The 19169-nt window shown below is 34.7% G+C and overlaps 1 protein-coding gene across 3 annotated transcripts in view; it reads left to right on the top strand.

Moving 5' to 3' along the window:
- Positions 1 to 240: 240 nt before the first annotated feature.
- pde3a (phosphodiesterase 3A, cGMP-inhibited) overlaps positions 241 to 19169 on the top strand; it is a 331968-nt gene continuing 313039 nt past the window's right edge. For all 3 annotated transcript variants that reach the window (XM_039769763.1, XM_039769764.1, XM_039769765.1), the window contains exon 1: positions 241 to 1303. In XM_039769763.1, the coding sequence (XP_039625697.1) occupies positions 410 to 1303 (894 nt within the window). In that variant the 5' untranslated portion in view covers positions 241 to 409. The remainder of the gene's footprint in view (positions 1304 to 19169) is intronic.

Here is a 19169-nt window from a genome sequence, read left to right on the forward strand (position 1 = left end):
AGAGAGAGGGAGAGACGGGGGAGAAGGGGGGGTGGGTGGCTATGGCAGTGATGAAGTGCAATGGCCTAGATGTGTAAAACGTCAGGACTTTTTGCTTGACAATCTGCTCCCTTTGTATACCACGCTTCTTGCAGCTTTCTTGTGCTACCTAAGCAATCTGATCGGGATATTTTCCAGGACCGGGATTTCAACGTCGGTGGTACATTTCCCCCCTAAAGTGAAACTTAGGTAAAATGCATTTTACACTTAATTTACCTTTGGAAATTTGTTGAACAAATTCATGTCCTAAATGCCGCTAGGCGCATACATAAGCTGCATTTATAAAATGCATGCAAATGAATGTGCAGAAGAGGAAACAACCTTTGGAATACCATAACTTCAGAAGACGCTACATTTTGTTTTAGAAAATATGGCAATGACAGGCGAATCTTCTCATGCGCAGGGAAGATGCAAAGGAGACAAAACTCAAGCAGCACCCGATCGCAACGGCTATGTCAGAGGCTATGTCGGAGCTCTGAAGAAGGACCTCGGCTGTCAGACCTGGTGGACCTTAGCTCTCGCAGAAGTCTGGCGTTCCATGAAAGTTTCCTCTGCGTTATGCATGGGCTTGCTATCGGTCACCCTGGCTCTAATAGTGAAGTTTGTGAAGGGGGAGCGAGATTTCAGTGGGGGAGCATCAGAGGAGAACAACTCAATTTTGACTGGGTGCACAGAAGAAATCCACACTGTTTGGTGGCACTCCGCCGCCCCGCTCTTCACCCTTGTGTGCGTCTTCTTTTGGGTGGGCTTGTATCTGATCCGCTGCGGGGTCCTGTTTAAGACTGCCCTCTCCCTACTGACCATCTGCCATGTGGGAGAAGCGGCTGCCCATTTTTTATTGCTGGGAGCGGACGATCAGCTGCTGTCCTTCTCGGCCACATTGTTAGTGCTGGCGTGCTTAGCCGCGGGCGCGCTGGTGCTGGCCAAGCTTAAACAGGGCATTTATGTCATCGTCTTTATCAGCCTTGTCAGGACGCTTTCTCTACTTTCACTGAGTGAAGTCCGAGTCAGTTGGAGACCATACCTGGCTTATTTGGTTGGGGTTCTGGGAATTTGTTTAGTGCGGTATGTGGACCAGCTGTTACCAAAAACAGGGGTGCTTAAAGAGGACAGTGCTTCATTGACCGGATCAAAAGAAGACATTACGGTTTTCAAAAGGAGACGGCGATCCAGTTCTGTAGTTTGTTCAGATATGGCTAACAGTCAGGCCGGTAGTAGCAGAAGCCACCGCCGGACGTCCCTGCCATGTATTCAGAGAGATCAGGTAAGATCTCACTTAAAAAAGAAGAAAACTCAAGTGACGGAGACTTTATAGCATGTTGTGGAATTTAGTGGTTCCGATGTGCGCGTTTGCAGTGGTAATTTGAGGATCTAATGGCAAATATGAAAATAGTTGCTACTAAGGAGGTTACTGAACTGCCATTTATGACATTTATGACAGTGGAGTTAAAGTTGAGGATGTGATGTCCATCTGCTGTATATTAAGATGCGGAAATATAGTAACTGTACTGATGCAAGTTAAAAAGTTTGCTCACTTCGTGATCTATTTCGCAATTGGGGAGCAGCTACTTTTGATAATTTAAGATGTATCTCATAAAATCTATCCTTGACCAGTGGCATAAAATGAAAACATGTGCTTGCATGCGTAACTACTTTATTTCAATATGACTGGGCAGCCTTCCTTGGTAGATTATTTTCCCCTAAAGCGTACTCATTCTTGTATTGACGTAAATATTATGTGAGAGTGTGTGTGAAAGAGAACATGGTAGAATTGTTATTAGTGTCTACGTAACGGCACTGACGTTTTAGCTTTAATAGCATAGTTCTCTGTTAAACGTGAGAAAATATGATATTCGTAGAAGAAGAACACTTTTTTCTATTGCTCCATTTTAATCAGCTTATTAGTGACTCCTGCTTTGGGAGTTTTCACCTTCTAATATTAACATTGCAATTGCTGTCACAATTGTGTTTTGCAAGCATTAACATGTCATCCTAACACCGTTAGGATATTAAAATATCAGTTGCAATTAATTGGGTCACAACGCACTTCACTGATCATATAAATGCAGTTTGTGTTCAAAATATGCAGAAATGGGGATAGACAAGAGTTCAATAGACAAATAAAACGATATCTATTTGAGGTTCAAAAAAGTGCAAAATGTAAAAGCATGCATGGAATATATATATACTGCTCTGGATAAAGCGGGTATGAAAGAGGGATGGATACATAAATGAGTATGTGTGTAAACAATATGTATAGAGTTTCCGCCCCTAACTTATCTCAGATATCATACCAGTCTTAGATTGTTTTTTCATACTCGTATAGCATCATTTTTTACAATCAAATGAATCAACTCCTTACTATACTGATTTAAACCAAATTAGACGAATAATGTTTTTTTCTTTTCTTTTTTGAAACTGTTCCATATCGATGCATTAGACCAAAGCAATGGCTAATAAGTATTTTTTTTTGCCTTTTTTGCTGACGATAATATTAATAAGGTAAATATTACACGTTTGTCCCAATTGTTGCCTGTCATAATTTCTATTATTTGTTATTTTTATATAATTTCTAAGCAAACACTGTATTGTCATAGTTTGTGCTTTATTGACAAACATGAGAAGGTAAAAGCTACCATACGCAAGTGATTACGTTTTACATCATACGCGTTTTTAAAGATCATTTGAAATTACACAATAACAACACAAGTGTAAAAATGTTAATCACTGATATTAATCATTACATTATTAATAATAATGTGGCTACACCCCGTTTCCATTGCCTGAGAAAATGGAGTGTCAATTATTATTATTATTATTATTATTATTATTATTATTATTATTATTATTGTTATTATTATTATTATTATTATTATTATCAGAGGTACATTTTAAAATATAACTTTGAGACATCGTACACAGTTTGCTGAGCTTTTCACCCAGAGTTTTGCCCCTTTGGTATTGCTGTCTTAGGACTGTCCTGAAGTTTATATCTGTAGGCTACTTCTTATGATTTGAGTATGTTGTGTCTGTCAAGGTTGTTCTTAAGGTAACGCAAATTCCATTTTAATTACTTGATGTCCCCAGTCTTCTATATATAATTTTTTTAAACATTTAAGTTGTTGTTTAAACACACTGTGTTACTAGTACTGTCCTCATGACTTAAAGGACCTCAGTTTGGTTTGGAGTTCAAATGCTGAGTAGACTGTGTACTGTCTTGGGACAGTGTGTGCGCCAGCATTTTATTTAGAAAGTGACCATGCCTTCCGTTTGTTGCATTTTATTCAGAAAGTGACCGTATCTTGCGTTTGTGTGGGAAATTTTTAAGTTTGACATATGCCACATGGATTGGTGTTCGTTTGCACGTACAGTATTAGATCCCCATATCTTTATAATGATCATTTAAGGGAATGTGAGTTCGTGCGCGTGTGTGCGCTTTGATAGACTCACCGCCTGTCCCGGGTTGGATGCTTCCTTGCGCCCTTGCTACCTGAATAGACATCATTTCCAGACGACCATAAATTTAGAGAGTAAAAACGTATAGGTTATTTAGCTTTATACAACCCTAATATTACTGAGAACTAAAATTTAAATACAGATAATATATTATTCAGTGTTTGCGGCCATCCTAAAAGTCTAGGATATTAGGTACAAAAAGCGTGTAGTATAAAAGCGAGCTGTGACAGTTAAGTCAATCCGGGAGGCAAAATTTCAAGTGATTCAGCAAATGGTTTAAAGTCAGTGTCTTCATTTGAGATGTTTAGTTAGAATTCTACGACGTCTGTATAGAGCATTTACCGCAATCTTGATGTTCAAAGTTCTCCATTCTTTTACTGCTTGTAGTTACGTTCCACGTTGAAGTATGGCTGCAGACTCGCACAGTGATATACCGCAACATAAGAAAACTTGACAATATTCAAAAATGTATTTCTTTACGCAGTACATGCGTAGGGTTTTCTTGCAGCGCGGAGCCCTCTAGTGAGAGTCTCCGCCGTGTGCACCTCAAGCGTGGGAGGCTACGGTGAACCGCTTAATGGTCTTAAGGAATACTGGCTTCTCAATGGCGGGCCTGGAAGTATTGAGCTTGCAGGGAACAGTATAGAGGCCAAGTAAAGTGTAAGTTATTTTTTTAAATTTAAAATGAAGTTTAGTTCAATTTATTTTGGTCATCAGAGTGATCTTGGTACTAATTAAAGGCTAAAAAATAAAATGATAGCAAGTGAAGGATGTAGACTTTTTTTTTTATAAATTAAACAGAATCGTTTGAATCAGACTAATTTCGACTGAAATGAGAAAACATGGTGAAACTAAGTTTGAAATATGAAAGAACATTGTAAAATATTTGAAAACAGTTTAAGAAGCTGAAATAGTACGCTCAAAAATATGTTAAATAAATTTTATTCAGACATAGACAGTGGTCACACACAATTAGTTTGAATAGTTTTGAAATGAAATATTCTTTGTAAGTTGATGCATTCACTTTGTGCTCAGGGGTGGTTCTGTATGCAAAACATCAGACTATGAAAATATGGTATAATCATCTACATAAAAGTGGCTCATTTTAAGTCGAATCTATGTATCTGTGTCAAAAGAAAATAAGAATACAGTACTTTGCTTTGAGGATAAGAAAAGTATTCATTTTAAGTAAAATTAACATGAAATAAGTGAGTAACGAGAACAGGCCCTGCGATGGATTGTGCTTCTGATAAAAGTAAATAAAATGATTGCTTTATTTCAACATACCATTATTTTATTAGTGTGACATCTGATAAACATAGGTCAAAGCAAGTAGAAAAAATGAAGTTACACTTGAGAGCAAACTATTTCAAGTTAAAGTCACTTATCTTGAACAGCCCCAATAGTTAATTTTTTTAAATGTAACTTATTTTTAATTTAAAATGTGTATAACAACAATGGATTCAAATGATGAACCAAATTAAAAATAAAGGATAACATCCAAAAGTAATTAGTGTAAATATTATATATTTGAGAAAGTGCAAACTATTAATATTTAAAAGTAACAACAATAGAAAAACAACAGCAACTTTAGCATTTATCACTTTAACAGTTTTAAAATGAAATATATTCATTTAACTACTTATGCTTGTAACATTTTGTAATACGTTTATTTACTTTTCATTAATAAATCTTTAAATTGCATTGTTAAATATGTAGGCAATATGGTGTGATGGTTAAGGCTTTGGACTTCAAACCCCGAGGTTGTGTGTTCAAGTCCTATCACTGTCACTGTTTGATGCAGAGCAAGTGCTCCAATTGGAAAACCAAGCAAAATATAACCACTTGCTGCTTTTGATTAAAGTGTCAGCTAAGTAAGTGTAAATTGGAGGAATACTTTAAACTTAAGGTACTGTAAAAACATCTACAACTAATGAACACATTATTTTCAAAAATGTAAAAAAGCATCATGTAGTGTTTACTAGTGACTTATTAATAAAATGCATTTTAAAGATATTATATGAATTTTAATTTAAATGTGTAACTGTTTGAATGCATATACATTAGTGAAATTGTAAGATTAATATAATGCTTGTTAAAGACTTATTAAAGAAAGTTATAAAGTTTTTACATATATCATTTATAATGTCAAAAGATCATTGTTATTTTGGGAACAGCATATGGAAGGAACAGACTTGCAAAGACAAATTCACATTCACACATGTATTTGGGCATTTTGGCGAAGGCCTACAGATGGAAAATTCAGCTCTCTGATAATTTTCAAATGAACTGTCTTACATCGAAATGCCACGCTTTGCACCATAGTGAATGATTTGTGAACTTCTTTTATGTCTGTATTCAATCATGAAAGCTGATGGTTTCTGTGACAGTGTAATGCAGTTTAAAATATTTAGAATACATCAAACAATGAAGCAGAAAGAAATAAATTCATCTTTTTTGGAATATGGTTGTTTCCACTCAGTGGCTGTTATCACACAATCAGAATGAAGAAGTTCATGCTAATCTGTGTAAAGAGTACACCTTCTCTCCGTTTATGTGTTTGAGTCATCTCCGGGTATTCAAGTTTTCTATTACTTCCCATAGATGTGTAGAATAAGTTGATAGGTCTCTCTAAATTGCTATGTCATGAATGGATGTCGGGTGTCAGTTCACTATGTTTGACTGGCTTTCCATTCAGGACTGCTTTGTTTCTTGTGCCCAGGATTGCTGATAGACCCCTGCTCCTCAACAGAATGCAGTAATGGATAGCTATGTAGACATTATTCTTTTTGTAGTAAACTGTAGATTCTACTAGGATGCCCAGTAATGAAAAATTTTTAATTGAATTTTGCAGCTTTTCGGGGTATTTCTGACCCTTAAATCTGAACTTGAACTCTTATTATAATATATGAAAAAATAACAAAGATACCCAATGAAATCCACAAGGCTGAGCATTTCTCTTATGTATTCTCTCAGCTATTATCATCCAACCCACATACTCCTGATTGAAAGACAATGGTATTTTTTCCCCATCCCAAAAATAATAAGACTATACAATCTTTCCCAGTCAAGTTTTCTTAAAACCAAACAAATCATCTTTGTTGACAAGATAAAATAGATGCATGATGTCTGCTTGATTTGCTATCCTGAGACATGCATCTAAAAATTACACAATTAGATATTTTTACATGTGCCTTCTAAGTATCTAAACAAATAATACTGCTTCTGGCTGAGATTTTCTTTTAAACTTTTGTTAGTTTATAATATTTTGTTTGTTTCTTTTTTGGATGCAATATTTAGATCATATGCTCTGCATATGCATTCTTATTTATATATTAACTGAAAAGGAAACAGTGAAATAGTATGCCGTATGTAAAATAAATAACTGCATTCAGTGAATATTGTATGGGAAAAGTGGCATCACATTACTACAATGGAATAAGGTGGAAAAGGATGAAATGAAACATGAATTGAAAGAACATGATTGTCCTAGATTAGGTAGAGTATGTCAGGTATTGGAAAAGAACACAATGTACAGAAGGATGGGACAAAATAAAGTTAAATACAGTATGATTCAGAATAGTATGACATATATTTATTAAAGGGCTCAATTATCCATTGTTTTAGTTTTTATTCTGTGAGGATGTGATAGAATATGCCAACAAAAAGTGACATCTCTTAAGAAATAGATGGAGTGGCTAGTGCTAGTGCTCCACAACTCTAAAGTCCTGTCTTCAGTTCTAGGATTGGCTGTTTAGAATCTATATGTTTTCTTCTAAAATGATGTACAGCTTAGTGACCTGTGTGACCTGTCCAGGGTTGGCTCATGTCTTCTGATCCTTGTTGATAAAACAGACCACAACTTTCTGTAACCTTGTATTGAAATAAGATGGTATAAAAAAGACCAGATTAAAAAAAGGACAGGACCAATGTATAGGACAGTGAACGAAAAGCACATTAAGGTAGAATGGATTAACACACAATATAACAAAAGAAAAGCAGGAAAAAGATATTTGTTTAACATTATTCAGCAAATCTGGACAGCTGCTGGGATGGGGGCTTAATTTCCCATAATGAAAAGACAAGAGATTCAGCATTCCAGTGGCAACAAGTTCATGACTTTATACCCTTGTGTGTGATGAAGCATTGCTTCTGGGCTTTGTAGTAGTAAAAGTGATTTAAAGTTTTATAACTTGGAATTTGCCACAGGGCAAATGTGAGTGCATAGAACTAGGTGAAGTAAAAAAAACTAGACAAAACAAGAATATTTGTTGGCCTAGTGTGATGATGACAGGAGCTGAGCACAGATGTGATACTAAATTATGTATTATTTTGTCACACCTTAAGATTGTATTTTCAGTTTGAGAGAATTGATTCCTTTTAAGAATTCAAATACCCCTTTCACACTACAACTGCAACCAAGGTGTAACTTTTTGCATTTCTGGTGTGAAGTCAGCAAAACGTGAGAAGAACCTGTACTGAGTTAGTTCAGGGTTAACTTGGGTTGAAGCCACTTTCACTTTATGATGTTCACTCTCTTGGGTGGCTGAGGGAAATTGTAATAACAAGTGTGCATGGAGAAGATCACATGTCATGCAAAGACAACAAAAATTTCAAACTAACACAAAAAAACACATTTTAATTTACAACTTTGTTTTGATTGAATCAAACAGCAACTGCTGCACCATAAAAGAGTGAAGACCTATTGAAAATGTGCCGAAAGCAACACGTTATTCCTCATTTTACAATCTAGTGTCTGTTTACATTATTTATGAGACATATCATAAACATATCATTGTGAATAAGATATGTTTTTTATTATGTGCACAATGTTTTCATAAAGGTATAGTAACAGAAAGTAAATCAACGAAAGTGTAAAAATGGGAAAGGTTTGCAATAAAGAGTCTAGAGTGTTATCTTCCTTGTGTGCCTACTATGTGCAAATCAGCTTTTATGCATATTTCTAAACTTTATTTACTCTGTGATCGTTAAGGAAACTTTCATTGATTGGAAGACCCTTTTGATGGACGGGAATAGCTTAGCTCCCCTTATTCCCTATTTTATAGTGGTGAATAGATGAGATTGGTTATGGCATGCAAACACAATAAAGGAATATTAGAAACAATTAGAAAATGGTTGCATGGAATAACATTCAGATATGTTCAGGAACTTAGTTTACTGTTTTGAATGATGTAGCATTTTTATTTTTATTTATACATCAGAGAGAAAGATATCACATTTTTGTGCATTAAGTATTTTTGTAACAATGAAGAATATCATGTGCTGATACAGCACATTGCTGCATCTACCACATGACAAACCACCATAGGATCCCAGATTAGGACCCGAATGCAGCCATGCAATGGGAAGTACAGCAATGATAATACAGTGTAATTATGTGTATTAATAGAGCACATTGTATACATGTCTTTTAGTGCATTTTGCAACATTGTGTAGTTTAAATCCAAGCCCAGATAGGTGTGTGGTGGCTGCAGTACTGTAGTTTTCACAGTCACCAAATTCAAATGATGTACAATTACATTTTTTGTCTAATTTTTATTTGTTGGTTGTCTATGATTAACTGTAATTTATTTTTCTTTGAAAGAGCCTGAAGTCTCAAAAATGATTGGATATGAAATACTATGTTGGACAGAAGGGCATTGTGGTGCTTTACTGATAACTTAAAGTGAATTAAAAAAAGTAAATTAATCAGTAATTGTGGTTGCACAGAAGTTTTCTTTATTTTGCTTTGCTTTTTAGATGGGATATTTTAAAATTTTGAAAAGTTGTATGTGTACTCTGTTTGTTTTTAAGATAATGAAAATTGAACACTCCTGGCAAATCTCATTGAAGAATAAATGTGTCCTATTTCAGTGAGGTAGCAAAGTTGTTTTTTCCAGAAGACAGGCCAAAAGACAGGATTGACAATGACAGTATGTGAATTTCACACTTTATGTGAACGTACCTAATAAAGAAAGGTTCAGCCAGCCCGAAACAGTCAAGTTTGAGATACTGTAATTACAAGAGAGTTGTCTGACTGCTTGAAATTTTCTTTTAAATTATTAAGTATTGGGTGACTCAACTTCTCCAAGCACCTTCTTTCAGATTAAAAATGAATTTTTTAAAAGAATCACTGGCAAAGTTGAATCAAGGCTGGCAGTGTCCTTAACTATTGTTCTTAACACTTTCAAGAAACACAGGAATAATAATTACCAGACCAATTCAGAATTATATTCAGTATAGAGTGTAAATTAAATTTCCCTGTGGGATAAGAATTAGAAGGCACAAGATCAATTCTGTCATTTTCTCTTAAGCATTAAGAAATGATACAAAATTCTAAAAACAAAATAATGTGCTTTTGTCATGGTTAAGTAACTTGTGGTGTCCTGACAATCTTAACCTGAATAACAGTCAAAAATATAATTAAATTAAACCTTACCTTTTTATTCATAACAGTAATCATATTTGGAATTAAGAGTGAAAGGGAAACCAGTTCAAAGAGTAATAGACAGGTCACAGTCTGGGTGAGTCTGACACATACATACTGTACCTCACTTATTTTCAATGGCTACCAAACATGTACCATAAAGAAAAGTAAACATAAAGTTTGCAGGCTGACCAGAGTCAAGTTTCTGTAACAGGAAAAATTGCTTGACTATTGTATTTAATAAAATAAGAGTATTAAAACTGAGGACATGTCTAAGCAATTTTCTGATGGACTGACTCTGATAGCTTCTGTTACCTGGGCTCATTTCTTAGCCTACAGAATATCTGTATGGAGTTATTATGTCTTAACTGTATTGGCATGTTTTTATTTATTTGGTTTTTTTTTTCTGGTAAATCTACTTTCCTACCAAACTCTATATACATATTATTATAATTCAGCCAAGGCTCCTCCTCCCCAAAGTTATAAATCTTTTTCTTTTTTGTTCATTTTTGATTATTTTGTTTTGTTAACTTTGTTGATCATTTAGTTTCTTTATGTCTAAGATATTTTTTTTTTCATGTACATATGTGTTTTGTGGGTGGTCACCCCAAGAGACTTCCCTCAGTCATATAAACCTTGAGGAATAAATACATTCCCTTGCAGTTCATTGAATTCACTAGGTGGTTCATGAGGTCTGCTGCATTATTTGGCTATTTTTGTTAATTACTGATTTTTCTGGATTTCTGTGACCTTTTTCATTGTTTTTTGACCTCATCTCTTAGGTTTCAGATTGAGACTATGATTGCTATTTGGACTTCCTATTTTGAAGGCTTTCTTTTCAGTTTATTTTGTACCCATTGAAGCAAATTGTTTCAAAATATTTTTTATAAACTTATTTATTAAGAGTCCACATTTGTCCTTTATTGTGACAAGTTTTCCCTCTTCAAATGAGCATTTTGAGATATATTGTGGGATTCTATTTCCTGAGGAACCCCTAGTTCACAACATGTATTAGGTTAATTAGCATGTCTCAGTAGACCCAGAATGATATAATCTGCTCTGTGATTGACGTGCATCATGTTTTTAGGGCATGTCTTGTGCCCAGTGCTACTGGTATAGACTCCAGTATCCTGTGAACCTCTTACAGGAACACTGAGTTTGGATTGCTGGATTGATGATATCTGATAATGTTCAGTATAAATTTTGCACTTTAGAAAGCTAGAATCTGTAGAGAAGAATTTGAAGTCCACATTTCTTGGACTGAAGATTATGATGGTCCCCCTTGATGTAACGTAACTTGTCCAAATCCCTGTAAATAACTCTAAATATATAGAACAGTATTTTGATGTGGTGTTTGCTATGAAAAATAATGTATACAGTATATACAAAGCTATTTGAACCAAACTAGACAATACAGTTTCTAGTTTTATTTGCATATAAAGATAAAAACATGCATTATAAAATTTCAAGTGAAGATGGTATTGGTATCACAGTTTATAGTAATTAATGTGGTTTTATTACAGGTGGTCAATGTTGTGGTTTGGCATTTAAGGAACTTCCAATTTTGTTCCTTGAGAATTTTACCCATTAATCCACCTTTTCTTTGGTTAATATTCCAAATTGTGCAACTTCCACATGTGCAGGGAAAATAAAAAAAAAGTTAACTACATCATAAACACTGTATGGTGCCAAACATGCCCTTGCCTATTCTGTATTTGACACCTGACAGGGTGCAGATGCAAAAATTATAGTCACAATGTTTGACAGGTATGGTTATTACTCCATTACATTGTAGCATTTTGTTTTTCTTGTGCTTGCTCCAGCTTTCTGTCATATTGTTTACTTTTGGTTAGGAGTCTGATTAGATTGGCACAACCAGTTGTTAGTCAGTTATAGTCTCAGTAGTTCACAGACAGATTGACCAATAGGAGCAAAACAATAAAAATAACAGTATTTTATCCATTTGCAATTGATTATAATAGGGATGCTTGTAATGAGTACCAGGCCTTTGCAGATACTTGATTATTTTCTGCCAACATTTGGTGATTTTCACAGTAAGTCATCCGCTTTAGCTTAGGATACACTGTACAGGACAATTACATTAGCTGCTATTTAGCAAACATTGCCGGAAAGCATTCAAAGTATGCACAATTCTGTGTGGAAAAAATGCTAAATATGGCCATCAAGGATTACCATTTCTGGTAACTAGTAAAGGGTCAGAGTTAGGTGTGGAGGCAGGGTTTTTGTTGATAGTGGCTGTAATCACCCCATGACTTGTGCCGTCTACAGGAAACTGGTGTCACATAGTTTCTGAAATTTTAAATGATTTATAGGTCTTCAAAAGAATAGGAATTTGTGGATTGCCTAATGGTGTGTGCATGATAATGTGTCATTAAGTTAAAAGATTAAAATAAATAAAAAAGGCCCTGCATTTAATACTCTGTTCAGAGGAGATCAGGTACTAGAATATGTTAGATTATGAGCTGGGTTGTCGACTGAGAAGCAATGAAGTGAGATTAGATAAAATGTGAAAATTTTCCCCTTCAAATCCATTGATAATAATATTGATATGATATATCAATATATATGTTGATAGTGTATTTGACAGGAAAGCATATATAAACATAACCTAATATAAAAAAGTATGAAATTCTGAAATTGTATGGGTAGGCTTCAATTTATGGTTTTAAATTGTATTTGCTCCCTTACTGGAGGAAGTTGTTTATGTTATGCTTAATATAAAAAGTAACACACACTTTACACATGTACGAGGGGGAGTCAGACTAAAGTTAGAAAATGGGATTTATTAGAAAATGGAATGAACCTTAACAGAACTGATAATGTAATTTCTCAGTGTAGTCTCCACCCTTCTCAATGCACTTGCGCCACCTGCCTGGAAGTGCTTGGATTCCAGCAGAATAAAAGGTTTTGTCTTGTCCTCGCAACCACTCATGCCTCCGAGTTATTGTCAAACACTACATGCCGAGGGGTACTACAGTCACTAGTGCAAGTTACTGTGACTCACTGGAGACCAATGTGAATCCAAGCAACGGAGACTGCTGCCTCAAGGAATCCTTTAGCTGCAAGACAATGCCAGTCCGCACACTGATAAGAACACCAAGGCTTGTCTGGAGGAAGTGAAGTTTGAGGTATTGCCAGATCTTCCTTATTCGCCATATTTGGCCCTGTGTGATTTCCACCTTTTTGGACCACTAAAAAAAAACCTGTGGGTGGTCATCGATTCAAGGACAAGACAAAACATTTTATTTTGCTGGAATCCAGGCACTTCCAGGCAGGTGTCACAAGTGCATTGAGAAGGTCAGACACTAAATTTAGAAGTGACATTATCCGTTTTGTTAAGGTTCGTTCCATTTTCTAATAAATTCCATTTTCTAACTTTAGCTTGACTTTACCTAGTACCTTATATTATATGACACAAATTATTGTAAATAAATAGTAATACATAACATAATATTAAACTTCTCCTCACCCCCAAATAAAAACAAATATATTCCATTTGATTATATCAGATGTGTACTGCCAAAATAAAATTATGCAATTTCTTTGTAACTGAGTGTGCAGTAGTAGAATTATTGTGTTACAAATGAAAAATGTAATGGAGTACGATTTTTCAGTTGGTGTTAATTTTCCACAGTTACCAAGCAGTGCATAAGAATTTCAACATGTGCTTAATCTTAATGATGCATTGCAGGAACAGGCAATCTTCTAACCTTACATTTACCTGGGAGGCAGAATTTATTTGCAGATTTAGGTTTCAGTCTCTACTTCAGAGTTACTTTTACACTTAGTTATTTAAAAATTGTTTCCTTTTTGCCTTATGTTGATTCACGGAATAATGGTTTCAGAGCAGTGCGGTCCACTCAAACTTCTGGTATATTCTTCAAAGATTACTTTCTGTGAAATATGTCCAACACAGAACATTATGACCAACAGTTTACAGACACACTGAAGAGAGATTGAGCTTAATGTCTAATTAAAATCTGATTGTTATCAGTTAACACAGACAGTTTTATTAAGAAACATTCAAAGTATAGTCAACTGTAAAAAAAGCATGAGAAATTCCTTTTTATCTTCAGACCTTTAAGATGATCAAATGCAACTCCATAGAGCAGAGAATGAAAAACCAGGTAGCAGCTGTTAAATTTGCATCTTGCTTTATGTATTTATAAAGTCAATCAGGTAATGTGCAAGTTTTTTTTTTTTTGTTTTTTTGAGGAGGAGCTTTTGCTTGTATTCTTAGAGAGTCAAGGCTGGGGGCTATCAAAAAACAGAGCCTGTTAAAGCCTACTGAAGCATTCCTTGTGTGATTTTGAGCTATACAAGAAATACATGTTGTTTTTGTTGTTGTTTCAAGAAAATTGTAACATCATTCTAAAAGATGTATAATAGTCCAGGTTACAAATTAGAGTTCTGAAAACTATAGGAATAAGTAGCTAGCTGCCAGTCGATCCTGTGGGTGATATACTCATTATTCAGTAAACATGGGACCATATAATTTATTTTTATCAGTTCTCTCTGATTGCATATTGCAGTGTTATTGAAGGCATTTAGTATAAACATTTGATTACAAATAATAGGATCCCCAGTATTATAGAGCACTTTTATATTAACAAGAGGCTTTTGAGCATTAACAGCTTCACATATGTACAGTATATATGCAGCATTTAGTAGGCACTCACTTCTGTCTGTTTCTTAGTAGTGCTGTAGATACAGTATGTGTACCACATACCAGATCCAGTATCCTGCACAAAAATGGTGGTTTATATACAAATATGGTTTAGAAAAACAGTATACTCTTTCACCATCAATTGTTAATTCATTCTAATTGACACACATCCTTCTAGCTCTAATACAATGGTTGGCTACAAATCAAAAGTTTAGCTGGATTAATATCACAGGTATGTAAATGAACCTAACCTTACACAATACAATAATAGATTTCATCTCATCACTGTCAGATGGCTTATTTCAGCATTAGTGTTCTTTAGCAATACACAGTAATTGTTCACATTAGGTTAAGGCTTCCTTTACAACTGTCTCTTTGGATTTAAACTTGTGGGATAGGTTGAGCTAAACACTACTGCATCATTGTAACTATGAGATGAACTCAGGATCACAAACATATTTAAACAAGCAACAGCCAACATCACTACAGTAGTAAATGCAATAGCTTTCACACAGGAAAGACATGTAATCCAGCAATAGGCATTGTAAGGAAACCATGGCATTAAAGTATTTCTCATAAAGCCCGACCACCAACAAATCCAGTTTGGGAAAAACCTAAGCATATAACTTGGGCTCCAAAGAAGACCAATGCCTGAATACACTTATCAGAAAAGCCTACTCCATCACAGGACAAACTTTGAAAACTCCCCTCTGTCTCTTGGAGCACTTTTAGCCACAGGCTCATTCCACCACAGTGTGCTAAGAAGCATCTGGGGGTCTTTTCTGCCCATTGTTATCAGGCATTTCAGTGTTTCCCCTTGGGGCACTTGTTAAATTTATTTTGAAATATATGAACTTTATTTATTTATTTATTTATTTATTTATTTATTTATTTATTTATACATATCAATTGATTGATTGTCTATATTATTTGTCCTGTGAGCTTGTAGCCTTATTTTTATGTTTCAGCTGCTGTAGGCACATGAATTTCCCCTTGGATTTAATAACATTTATCTAATCTAATCTAATCTAATTTAATCTAAAATGTGAGTATGTGAACCAGAAACGGGAACACAGGAACATTTCCCCAAGCCATAAATATTGTAAGGAAAATAGACATTGGACCCGGCATTTAATCCAACAAGAATTAAGAATTTTCTTGACTTCATATTTTAGATAGGTGCCATTGAATATGGTAAAAGTAAACACAACACTATATATTTTGACAGGGATTAATGGAAGGAACAAGATAATATAAAAGAAACTTGGCAGAAGGTGGTAACATGTACAGTAATTAGATAGGGGCTAATAAATGTAGAAGTGAGCTTTTTTGATGGAATGCAACAATGGTGATGTTTTGTAGATAGTTACAACAACTGATGAATTTGACATTTAGAGGGTTATCTCTCATCCAACCTCTTGGTATGAAGCACACATTTATCCAGGTTGATTCAAGATTACTGTATAACTAAACTATTCACTTGAGAAGAAAATTCTACATTTAAAACAAAGAGCTTTAAAAGCAGGGACATAAAGACAGCAACCATTCAAGAATTCCTCAAAGTAGTGTATATAATAACAAAATATGTTAATGAATGTATTTTTGTAAATTGTGATATATTGTATATATTCACCATTATGTTGTATTTTTCTAATATCCAAAAGAAGACTATTAAAAATATTAATATATATGATGGGAAGCATGGTGGTACAGTGGTAGCACTGCTGCCTTTCAGTAAGGAGAACAGGGTTCACATTCCAGGTTCTTCCTGCATGGAATGTGCATGTTCTTCTCATGTCTGTGTGGGTTTCCTCCCACTTTTCAAAGATATGCAGCTCAGGTAAACTGTTCACCCTGCATGGACTGGTGCCGTGTCCAGGATTTGTTTCTGCCTTGCACCCTATGCTAGTAGCTATAGGCTGTAGAACCCATGACAATATATATGGTTAGATGAATCATTAAAAGCTATTTTTCTGTGAGGTGGTATTACATATTTTGGGAAATTATTCTTCACAGTAAACTCTAAGTAGCAAATTTGATGCAAGATTTTAGCTGCTTGTTTTTACTCCCTTAGTAAAGAAAAATCCAGCTTTTACAGGCAAAATTTGCAATTCCATATAATTTTTCAATATTTTTCTATATTTTAAATTTCAGAACCGACAAGTCTTTTAAGTAAATGTCCATTATTCACGGGTACAGCTGGTAACAAAGAATAAAATAGTCAAGGAATAAATAAAATCAGTAGTCTCTTTGTATTGAAAAGTGAGAAAATTTAGCTGGGATATCAAAATGAACAGTTAGATTATCACTTTAATACATTAATAAACTTTGCTTAAGACATGTAACTTTGTTTTTTTTATTTTTTTATATTTATTATGTTAGGTAGATTGCCCAGAGGGGACTGGGCGGTCTCTTGGTCTGGAACCCCTACAGATTTTATTTTTTCTCCAGCCTTTGGAGTTTTTTTTGTTTTTCTGTCCACCCTGGCCATCGGACCTTACTCTTATTCTATGTTAATTAATGTTGACTTATGTTTATCTTTTATTGTGTCTTCTATTTCTCTATTCATTTTGTAAAGCACTTTGAGTTACATTTTTTTGTATGAATATGTGCTATATAAATAATTGTTGATTGATTGATTGATTTCCCCAGTAAAAAAAAATACTTTTGTCTGTCTTGCAAATTATTTTTTGGATTATGTATACTAAGTACCAAAAAGTTATTGGACGATCTTGAAGAATTAATTTAAAATAAATGTTTAGGCATTATAAAACTCCTCCTGTTAAAATAATAGGTGAAGATGACTGTTCAGCTTTACCCAGACTTCATTGAACACTGATTCTCACTGTCCAATACACACCCTGTTGTTTAAGAGTCTGTCATGTTCCCAAAAAGTAGCTTCTCTCACATCCATCTATAGTACTTGTTACCTTCCTGAGATGCAGAGTATCCCTCTCCTTTGTAATAGTGTTGCCATACATCTGGATTTTCCGAATATGTCTTCTTGTTAAACACTTACGTAGGTGGCTTTTACAAAAGTATTAGTTTGTCTGGGTTTTTCACATTGTGGCCTGTCATTCTCAGTCAGGTCTACTTTTTTGAATTCACTTTCTTTTCGTAAAGTTTTACCTACCGTATTAATCTGAACAATCATCAGATCTGACCTGTAGCAATGACGGAGTAAATGAGTGGTTCTCAAACAGGTGTTGTGCACATCATGGACATTATAGAAAATGTGGGAAAATCTGCAAAGGTTATGACATCACTCTGAAAGCTCTGACATGGAGACCCCACCTCACTGCAGTCTTCTTTTATTTTTGTGTCCATTCTTTTGGCTCGGGAAATATGGTAACATAATTCATTAAGAATGTACTATTATGGACATCATTTCTTTTTAATGTTTTTTAGAAGGCAAAAATATGTGTGGGATTAATTCTAGTGTAATAATGGAAGCACACTTAGGGAATCAATACCTGTGTGTATACTACATACCTTAATAGTGTTCATCTTGCATCCTGTAATGTCCCTTATTATCTTGAAAAATGTAACAAACAAAGCAACTTAGCTGTGAACGGTGAATGTATTTTGCAGAATAGTGATAATTCTAAATATGACAGGATTATTCAAAAGTTGGCACAGTGGATATGTAGTTGGAGCTGCTGACTGTTGGCTCCACATGCTCGACTTCTTGTCAGTGCAAAGTTTACTTGTTTACCCTGACTGCAGTAGCTATTCTAAATATGTATGTGTTAGAATTTTTAGCCAATGTATATTGCCCTTGAATAAGGAAGGTATGGGTGTTAGCATGTCCTGTGATTGACAGTCATCCCACGCTGGGATGGCTTCTGTCTTTCGACCTATTGTTACCCTCATAACACTGTGATGGAAAAAATGGCTTCACAAAATGGAGGGGTGATAAGTGGGCTACACGGAAACTGTTTGATACTGTGAAGGATTGTTTAAATGAAGTGAACTATAAGTTGACAGATTGGTCTCATTTTGGTCTTGTCATGTTGTAAGTTGATGAAATATTTATGTATGTACAGTTAAAATTAAAAGACTCAACATGTCTTTTTTGGTTTTAAATACTGTATTTATTAATTTCGATTTAAGCAAGTAAGGGAAAGATGTGGCACTGAAATGTAAAAACCTCTTAAACGTTGATAGATGGGCAAAAGTGTGCTGCTCTAGTTGTTGACTATAGACTTTAGTGCATCACACTTACATTATGAAGTCTTAACCCAATTGAACATGTCGTTTACATGAAGACTGCAAGTCCACAGCTGTGATTTGTCAAGATGTGAAAACAAATATTATTATACTATAGAGAGGAAATTCTTTCAAAAAAAATAACAGCAAGTCACCTTAACAATTTCCTGTTGAACTGCCTCCAGATTTAATGAAGCCCTCCTTTTTACACCTCGAGGATAGTGCAAGTTAAGAAAAAAAAGAAAAAAAAACGTTGTCACCTGTATCATTCCCACAGTCAAAATATTTAGGCATACTTCTGATGTTTTGGCAGTGCTAAACGAGCTTCCTGTCGAACAATTTTCTATTACA

This window comes from Polypterus senegalus, chromosome 11 (genome assembly GCF_016835505.1).
Source record: "Polypterus senegalus isolate Bchr_013 chromosome 11, ASM1683550v1, whole genome shotgun sequence".
In the NCBI taxonomy this organism is placed as follows: Eukaryota; Metazoa; Chordata; class Cladistia; order Polypteriformes; family Polypteridae; genus Polypterus; species Polypterus senegalus.